The sequence below is a fragment of the Cupressus sempervirens genome, chromosome 7 (genome assembly GCF_028749045.1).
Source record: "Cupressus sempervirens isolate cs-2001-9-10 chromosome 7, ASM2874904v1, whole genome shotgun sequence".
NCBI classification, from domain to species: Eukaryota; Viridiplantae; Streptophyta; class Pinopsida; order Cupressales; family Cupressaceae; genus Cupressus; species Cupressus sempervirens.
In genome coordinates, this window is record NC_143124.1 from 181,823,143 (window position 1) to 181,833,541 (window position 10,399).

The 10,399-nt window shown below is 34.1% G+C and overlaps 1 protein-coding gene across 1 annotated transcript; it reads right to left on the minus strand.

The window, feature by feature from the left end:
- Positions 1–348: 348 nt before the first annotated feature.
- Positions 349–9,359, minus strand: LOC149546104 (leucine-rich repeat receptor protein kinase HPCA1-like). The gene is made up of 18 exons (XM_089791008.1): positions 9,266–9,359; positions 9,047–9,173; positions 8,569–8,640; positions 8,259–8,333; positions 8,082–8,153; positions 7,818–7,979; positions 7,128–7,202; positions 6,960–7,031; positions 6,756–6,827; positions 5,663–5,731; positions 5,510–5,587; positions 5,222–5,422; positions 3,961–4,427; positions 3,728–3,886; positions 3,263–3,402; positions 2,870–3,089; positions 2,503–2,747; positions 349–1,298 (listed from the first exon to the last, which is right to left on the minus strand). The coding sequence occupies exons 1-18, from the start codon at positions 9,357–9,359 to the stop codon at positions 780–782; spliced, it is 2,919 nt and encodes a 972-aa protein (XP_089647134.1). The 3' UTR covers positions 349–779.
- Positions 9,360–10,399: the final 1,040 nt, after the last annotated feature.

Sequence of the window (10,399 nt, forward strand, 5' to 3'; positions counted from 1 at the left end):
ACCAGAATTTAAAATTGACAGATAGAATGAAATATATAAATAAGTCTCGATTCCTTAAAAATAAGAAGGATGTGCAGATAGCACAAAGATGAAAAGACTAAAAGAATATACCTAAAATCAGAAAATATAAATTTTGAAATTCTAATAGTGATGAGAAATTCAAGGAAGAAAAAATAAAATTAAATATACATATATAAAATAATAAAAAATTGATAAAATTCAACTTCATTCAAAATTATTTCTTTATCAACAGACATTTTAAAATATTCTTTACACTAAATTGAAATTGATTATGTAAACTTCACTATTGTGTATAAAAAGAATTTAAAAAAATTGAATGTCGATCCATATGAAGAATCCAACAAAATAATCACTTCAAATGGAATGTAAAAGAGATCAGCAGTGACAATGGGGTCATCTTTATGAGCTTCTTGACCCACATTTCCAGTTATCTTATTATTTTATACTTTACACATGAGCAAGAGGAGACTCTTTCAAACTAAAAATGCCAATACTTGGAAAATATTTCCAATCCTGTATTATGCCGAAGATTTAGTAGGAAGGTGAACCAAATACTCTCACCCATTTCTAAGTTCACACATTTCTCAGTATTCACAATCCTTTGTCCTAAAAATTCTGAAAAAGGATCACAGAGTACCATCTTGATGTAAAACTTCAACATCCCCTTTTAAATTCTGCAGAGTATGAGAAAATAATAAAAACTTTCAACAATCAATAGTGAAATAAATCATACTCTACAATAGCTCTGACAACACAAGCTACTTGGGCTCTACAGTACTGCTCACCAGATAAGCCCCACTATAGTCAAACATATATTTATGGCCCTCATCAACTTGGGCAGGCAGAACAATAGAATTACCATCTTCATCTTCACCGTACAACGTGGGAGTCTCTTTGGAATCAAAATTGCCACTTTCTGGACTGATTTTAGTGGATTGAAAAGAGCCTTCCATATCCACAATGCATTCCAGTTCCTTCACCACTTCTCTCATGCTGGGTCTCTCAGCTGCCATTTCCTCAACACATTTCAAGGCCAACATTAAGAACTCGCCAAATCCTTTCAGATTGTCTTGTCTTAATACAGGGTCCATTAACTCCTCTTGCAAGTATTCTATACCCCCACTTTCCAAGGCCTCCTTCACCAGTCGAACTATGTATTTCCCTCCTTCAATTGGGAGGCGTGCTGTAATCAACTCCAGCAAAACAATACCGAAACTGTACACATCGCTTTTCTCACTGAGCTGCTGGGTCATGTAGTACTCTGGATCCAAGTAACCCTGCACCAATTATAACTCCATATGTTAGTGATAGTCTTTAAATTGGCCGACGGCTTAAACATCATACACAAAGCTTCATATCTAGACTAAAAGTGTTAATAGTCAAAGTTGACTTACTTTTTTTCAGCTTAATTTTTTACATATCTCAAATTGATAGTGTGACAGAGACTTCTGACACTACTCAAGCATAAACAAGATTCAAAAGTGAGTTGTATTCTCTAGAATGGCCATTTGGGCGGATTTGTTCCTATTGTAGCATTTTTGTTTTATAGCCTGTAGGTGACAGAGTTGAGAGTTCATCCTATTTACTATGAACTAATACTTGTATAGCTCCATTCACCAATTTTGGCTATCTTGCTATTAGAATGCACCATGACTCAATTGTTGGATGTTACATAACTGAAGTTTCGACTTCTTATCAATTAGTACTGTAGTGAAACTCATTTGAGGTGATGGGACAGTGAACAGACTATAATTGACAATAAAAGAGGGTTTAAAATTTGTTCAAACCAGCAAAAGTACAGAACAAGGGTATCAAACAGTCCTATCAAGATCCACCAAGTGGCTAACATGATGAGACAAACCTAAAGGCAAATGACTCTTAGCCACAATATTCCAAATTAATGAGAAGTCAATACTTCAATTTAACATCCAGCCATGGTGCATTGATGGATGGATAGCAGTTTTCTCACCAATTTTGGCTATCTAGAAATCACGATGCACCATGGCATCAATAATCAGGTGCTAGATAACTGGAATTTTGACTACTCATTGATGAGGACTGTTGTTAAATTTGTTCAAAGCCATGAGATCGTGAAGCTTATAAATGATCTTCCTTGGTGAGAAGTGAAAACTTCAATGTAGTATCCAGTCATCAGAATGCACGGTACATCAATGGCTGAATAACAGATTCCTTTGCATCATTTGGGAAACCTTTTGGTCATTTGTGAATGTTTATGCAAGTATTTAGATAATGGAAGAAATATTGTATTTGCACCTAATTTGACTGAAATTTCCCATAAGGGAGTATAGGGAGGGTTTGATTGTTCAACATTTTTTCTAACATATTCTTCTTATCTCCTATAAGCTAGTGATTCTTTTCCAGGTCCCATTTGATCTGCTCTAGCCATTTGAGGACATTGCGATTTATTTCCTTCCTTCTTTAGTGGCCAAAGGTTAATTCATTATTTGAAGGCATACATACCAGGGTCCCTTTGACTTGTGTGGAAACGTGGCCTTTGCCTCCAGAGTCTACACCTCCATCACAGACCAACTTGGACAGGCCAAAATCTGCAACCTTGGCGTTCATATTCTCATCCAGCAATATGTTACTGGACTTGACATCTCTGTGGATAATGGGTGGATTGGCAAGCTCATGTAGATAGTTCAATCCCCTGGCAGAACCCAGGGCTATTTGTAGCCTTCTTGCCCACTCCAGTGCAAATTCGCCTGATATTGAAAGAAGAGTTAATATCAATCTTCAAAAGATCTGGAGTAGAAAAACTAATCTAAATTATTTAGGTAAAACACTTCTTTTTAGAATTATAGAAGTAATGAAGATGAAATCCTACCAATGAGATTTTCTCGAAGTGTTCCATTGGGTACATACTCATATATCAGCATCTGTTCTCTTTGCTCGGTGCAAAAACCAATCAGCCCCACCAAATTTTTATGGTGAACCCGGGACAGGAGCTCAATCTCATTGTTGAACTCGGCTCCTCCCTGTAATGACCCTTGCTGAGCCCTTTTGATAGCCACCATTTCACCTTCTGGCAACTTTCCCTTGTATACCTGCAAAAAGTGCAAGAATGGTGAGGTGGTTTCAAACATATACATATACCTTAGGCTTAAACATACCTCAAAACATAACCAACATTCATTGAAATCCCCATTTCAAAATACAATCCAACATTCACTAAAAATTTAAAATCTTCTGAAAATATTAGAGCTGTATATTAACATACCCTTCCATATCCCCCTGAGCCAATTGCATTACTCTCAGAGAAATTATTTGTAGCCTTTTTTATTTCAGCAAAAGAAAACCATCTGGCACCTTTCAATTTAGGGCCTTTTCCACTATCCTTGCTACCAGCTCCCCACGTGGCTACAGCAATTCGAATTGATGTTGTAAGCAAATAAGTTATACATTTTGTGTATAGCTAGAGGTAATTTTAATCTTCCTTGGCTCATGATGAATTGGTGAGTTAAACAATTCTTCAGGGGTTCTAATCACAATGACATGTCAAAGAACGGAATGAGAATGAAACCCAGTAATTCCTTTTTGAAACTGGGCTGGGCATGATCAAGGATTGAGCCAAACATAATCACACGACCAAGTCTCTAGCAGAGGTTAGACATTAATCTACTTCTAATTGCAGGAGAATGTATGTTTACAGAAGAAAATTAAGGGGAAAGAGAGAAAACCCTACCGAAGGGTTTGTGGATTTCAATGGCCTTGTCTGCCCTTTTCTTTTGCCTTAGTGCATAAACTCCTACCATAATAATCAAAAGAGTTAAAACAGCTGCAGCAACAGCTATTACAGCAATAGCCACTGCACTTAGACCTTTGCTACCACGTTCTTCAGACCCTGCAAAACATCAACCAAGCAATTAGGTCTCTCACAATATATGAATATCTAGCTCAAGATTCGATGTATTTTACCTATAATGTATCGCTCTGCTATGAAGAAATATGGCCCGAAACCTTCTGGAGGTTTATAAATTTGATTGCTTAAAGTGAAACCAATCTGAGAGACCTCTAAACGAGTAAAGTACGTAGTATCCACTGGGAAAAAATTCACTGACATAATCAGATAGTCGGTGTCATCAAAATGGAGACAACACAGATAGACTGCATCTACAGCCAGCTTGGTCTTAAGACTATCTTCCAAGCCTTTGAATCTCTGTGCATCTGTCAGATCTGAAAATGAGGGAGCCCTAAATTTCAATAGACCACCATAAGGTTGTTGGCACTTGCAAGTCCTAGGATTGAGCTTCAGGGTTCCACGGCATTTTTTGTCCCCACATTGTGCCATATTTGATTCATAGCTGTCCTCTGGTACAACGCTTTGACATGATGTAGAGTTTGAAAGACTCTTTCCTGGGTTACAAACCGGGTTTCCTGCAACCCTGTAAATTAAACAGAGATAATCAGCATGGCACTACTTTTCTTTTCGGTTAATGCTGTCAAATTTCTATTATTCATCTGACTAGCTTTGCTGCCTCTGAATTCTATCAAGTGTTACTTATTATTATAGATCTTTTAGATCACATTCTGTGATTCATCATCAGAATAAGAAAGAGTTACAACAGATGTCACCCATGTATTATAATGAGAAAGAGCTATAGGAACATGATTTATGATGGATCACATTTTCTGTAACACTTTCTCATGATCACACTCTGCTATCCATCATCAAGATGATGGAAGAGTTACAAGAGATGTGATTGATGAGGGACCGTATCTCCTATATCTCTTTCTCATGATCACACTCAGTTATCCATCATTATCATTAGATTGAGAAAGAGGTGCAGGAGATTTGATTGACGACTAATCCCATGTGCTGTAATCCTTTCCTATTCTATTAATAGATCACAGAATGTGATCCCAAACAAAAGTGACATATAATCAAATTCAAAACCAGTAAGGATAATTCATCTCTTTAATGTCAAATCAAGTTGAATTTTAGTATCTTTCAATTGAGACAATGAAATGCAAATTTTTATGAATCCAGATGAGTCCTCATAATTAATGAAGTAATGACATTTGTCTGGTATATTTAAGTGTACCAATATCTTAATTAAGTTGTGTAAATCTTGTTGAAGATTATAATTATATTACAATTTACTTTGACTTCATTTATTTTTAAGATGTTGATAAAAATATGTTAATTTTAATTGATACATTGTCTAATGTTACTCACCATAGAGACACATCGCCATCCTTGTAAACTTCACTTATGTCATTATATCTAAGGTCTACCCATTTGAGCAAACTTGAAGGATTGGGACTAATATTCACTGTTCCATTCAATTGATTGTCTTTCATTCGTATTGTCTCGAGTGCTTCGATATTCAAAATGGTTAATAAAGATTGCCCAAAGATACTGCAATTATCCATAACCCTGAAACAAGAAATAAACTATAAGACTCTTCATCTATATTTCCTTTTCTACGTACACCAATTAAAATTGGATATTTGAATAACTTACAATGTGTTTAATTGTTGTAAGCTTGTTATCCATCGAGGCATTATGAATGGAGCGAAAAGGGAATTGTTGCTCAAATCCCTAGGACACCAAATGAGTTAGAGATATTACAATAATAAAGTAAGCACATTTCTCTAAAATGTTTCATCCACTTACATGTATTGGAGCCTATTTAGTGCTGACAAATCTGGTATGCCACCTCTAAATCTATTATTGGATAAATTCCTATAAAAAGACACATAACAACTCATTTTAGCATATTTAAAAAAAAAAAACATTATAGCCAAACAAGGAATCCAACCTCAATTTGTATTTATCTTCACACATACATTTACTAAACTTTCTTTTAATAAAATATATTTCACATTTTAAAAATGAATTTGCATATTAAAACTAGATAAATTAATTACATTTCTTGAAAATAATTTCAAATATTTTTATGTTATGATGTAATATAAAATTTGGTATGAATATAGAATATTATTTATAAAATTAAAAGGAACTTTTTTGTTATTATATTTAAATTAAAATTACTGTTTATAATTAGGCTAGAACAGTAATGAAGCTTCCTCTTATTTTGTTTGTTTTTGAAGTACATTTATCTTTATAGTAAATAAAGGCTATGATTCATTTGTGAAAATAAGTTGGTTTGCATACATTCTTTTATTTAATGTTGTTGTTTTTTGTTTTAATTACTTAATTTTTAAACACCAATGTTATAGATTACACATCTGACTCTTAGGTCTCTAATAGTCTGATGTTTGATCATGGAATTGAGAATAAAAAATCTTCCACAAATAAAACTAGAAATAGCAACATTTATCTTACAGATTATAAAACTCTCATATCACAAACCCTTTCATTTTCTTGTCAGCACATAAAGAAGCTTGAGGGAGGAGGAATTTTTTGATAAGCTCTTAAGTTGGTTAATGACTCATATAATTTTTTCTGATAAAATAGAAACCTCTTAATCTTAATGTTAGACCAACAATTCATTAGTCTATAGTCCAAACAGTAGAGTTGGCCATGCCTCATATGACTCTGGTTGAATATGTTTCCTTAGATAGAATATATAAAAAATAGTCATCCAATTAAATTACAACTCTTCGATATCATTTTATAAGAATCATAAACTACAACTCTTTGATATCAATATAGAAAATAGCACAAATTGAAGGTTTCAATCATTAACCCGCATAAAAATTTAATAACAATCTATAAAATCCAAAACCAAGGACAAGTCTCTTACAGTTCTTCGAGGTTTACTAGTCCAGTGACTTCGATGGGAATCTCACCTGACATCTGGTTTCTGTCAAGCCTCCTATTTCCCAACAGCAATACCAACAAAATCAAATTAAACAGGTATCCATAAAATTCTTGTCTGTGAAGCAGCCATGAAAACCACGAACAGGGCATAACAAGAAAAAATAGAGTTAAATTTTTTTATACTCACACAACCCTCAAACTGGATACTTGTCCCATAGAACGGGGGATCCCTCCTTCAAATTCATTACTGTCAAATAGCCTGTAAATGGTAATAAACAGTGCTTAGAACAGATGAAATATATATCACATGCTGAAGATCACAACATATGAGAAAACACATTTTTTTTGTACTCACAAGTGTAACAGAGTCATATTCTCGCTGAAGAGTTTACCCGAAATATTGCCTGAAAGTTTGTTTAGGTTGAAGTGGCTTCAAAAAACACAAGTAGTATTTCAGTTGCTATAATCATCAGTAACATTTGTAATTATATGACAACTCTCTGTTTTTTACAGTCTAGTGTAAATACTGTAGTTACATCATTCTGGCAACAGGGGACGGCAGAAGGGATGGTGGCGGGGAATAGGTAAGGGTGTATATACTATATTTATGGTACTTAAAATGTTAGTAATGAAAAGATGTATTCTAATATAAAATATAAAGATATAAAAGAATAAATACTTGAACATTGTATTAAATTGGAACATCGAACATTGAATATAATAGTAAAATCAACAAATAGTCAACACTGACACGTCCCCCATCCTTAGTGAAGGTGGCAGAATCTGATGGCACTGCTAGAGATAGGGGATGGAGTCCCCAAGTCTCTGGTGCATCCCCATATCCTAGATGCAGGGCAAAAAGAGGCAGAGGGGCACGTTTCCTTGTTACTATGGTAAATACATTGTTTTTAAATTTTCAGTATAGATAAAACAGAATATGAAGAAGTCTGAAACTCTTTACACAGAAATTCTATCTAACAGATAAGATACTTTATTTCTAAAACATCATAACTCAAATAATACAATGTAATATCTTATTACTTACAAGTGATTTGCATTAACAAGTTGGTCTAGACCAGGCTGATTTCCATTGGAGACAGGAATACTCCCAGTGAGTTGATTGTCTGCAAGATCAAGCCATGCAAGATTGACCAACTTACCCAGAGTAGGAGGAATTGGGCCTGTAAACTTATTGGAATTCAGAGCCCTGAGAAAAACCGAATATAATATCAGAAGAACTCGAAATTTTTGTTGTAGATTAGATAGACAAAGTGTTACTTGATGGCATTTGGAAAAGTTATAATCTCACAAAAAACTAAGGTTAGTTAGATTCCCCAATTCAGCTGGTACTGGTCCATTGAAACTGCATCCAATCACCATCCTGTGGGTAATTGAAATTTACCAGTCAAAAATAATATTGGAAAATTACTTATAAGATGCTGATAATGCTTTAAAATTTGCAGGGTTTTGGACTTATATAACTCACAGAACTCTCAAGGAGGCCAGGTTTCCTATAGTGCTTGGAAGCCTTCCGGTCAAGCCTGTGTTGTAGGATAAATCCCTAGTGTATCCATTTAAAATAAAGAAATAAATAAATAAATAAGAGTGCAGATCTCTGTATAATTTGTAACTTTGGCAATTTTTTTTATAAAGATATAATTAAAAATGATTAAAGAGGCAAATCTAAGAAAATCCTCAATATTCTGAATTTTCATGTTTATAATTAATCATTTTATTAAGTCTACATGAATAGAAATCCCGATTATTCATTCTACTAAAGTTTAGATAAAACTCACAGAGTGTCAAGTGCAGTCAGAGAACCAATATCATTTGGGAGAGTTCCCTCCAGCCCCATGCTTGATAATTTTCTGTAAATGAACAAAAGCATTCATAACTTTCTACTTTATAGTTTTTGGCCTGATCAAAATCTTGAAAATGCTGCACAATAAATAGAAACATAGGGTAGGAAGAAAACCTCAAGATCTGAGAATATTAACTTGAATAATATTAAGTATTCAGATTGATAATAATGGTTGAAATCAATCATAAGATTCCTAAAAAGTAATGACGTTTACATGCTTCAGTGCTTCGGAATATATTCAACAAACTTCAACTATTAGATTTGGTAATAGTCTTTGGCACTTCATGTAGATTAGAGATATTTGGTAATGGTCTTTGGCACTTCATGTAGATTAGAGATTATGGTTCTTGCATTTAAAGATTAGAGTTTTTATGTAAAGAGTAATGAAGATCTTATGGGCTGTAGAATCTTACAGTGAGGTTATGCGGCCATCAGTGCAGTTCACCCCATCCCACTGATCATCACAGGGGTCTGTGCCACTAACCCAGTTTGGCGGCACTGTATTTCCCCACAGCAACCTCATGAATTCCAGTGCAGAACCTGTTTGCAAATCACAAACACCCAAATAAGAAACCATTGCAATATTATCACAAAGTTACGTAGAAAATGATGAAGTTGCAAAAATGTCTAACCATCTTTACTGTTTGTGGCCCCTGTAACTCCAAAGCACAGTGAACCGATGCAAAGCAGAATCAAACCAAGTCCACCAAAATATCTAGTCCCCATACGTCCTATGAAGTCAATACATGCTAGAAAATGTTTCAATCCAACATATTATGTTGGTTAAGACTAGTGAAGAAGAAGAAGAAACCCTGGAACTTCTCTGGTCTCAATGATAAAGACTGATATATATCTGCCTGCAAGAAAATAAAATGCAAGGTTATAAAAATGCTAGTTGTTTAAGTTTTGCCTGGATTGTTGTTGCCCATTGCAGTTCTCGTCTCCACATTACATTATCATCGTACTAAAACTAAAATACATGCCTTGTATTGTTCACCTGCCTCATTGTCTCCAGGCATTTGAAAGAGGTTGACCATAGAATTTTGTCAACTACTCAAATTTTACTGTCAGGATTACAAACTATTGCACATCCAACGGTGTGAGTATATTCCCAGGCATGAGGAACGACATTGCATCGTTGATGGAGGATACCAAATTTGGTCCCACGGTTTTGTCTAAATTAGAATTGTTTATGCCAATGCACTCAGCCAAAATGGTGAAGAAACAATGTAAAATCTTTTATATTCTTCCAAAACTTTGATTACTTGCCATTCTTTCTTTGTTAATATGTTATAATGACTCGATGCCTGGCCGGCCTAGGCGGTTCTATTTTAGATGATATTTTATCGTTTTATTTAGAATACTCAATATGGGTCAATATCGGTATCTGTCTGGGACTATCCTAAATTAAGTTATTTTGGAAAGAATTAAATTTGGTATTTATTTATTGATTACACTATTCGTTGATTTTACAACTTTTATGGTATGATAAAAGGAATCAGATTATGAGATTATGATTGCTCTCTCAAGAGTTTGGTGGAATAAAAGGGTTTTTTTTTTTACTGTGAAAGATATCAATATAAATTTATTCATTATGTTCTCTTTCTTGTTCATTCTTATGATAGATTAGAGAGTAATTTCGAATGTTGATGTAAAAATATTTATACAATCAAATAAATCTACTTGTTTTCAAATGATATAAAATTATTTATTAAAAATAATTATTTCTAAAATTAGATTATTTGCATCTATTATATAATATTAAC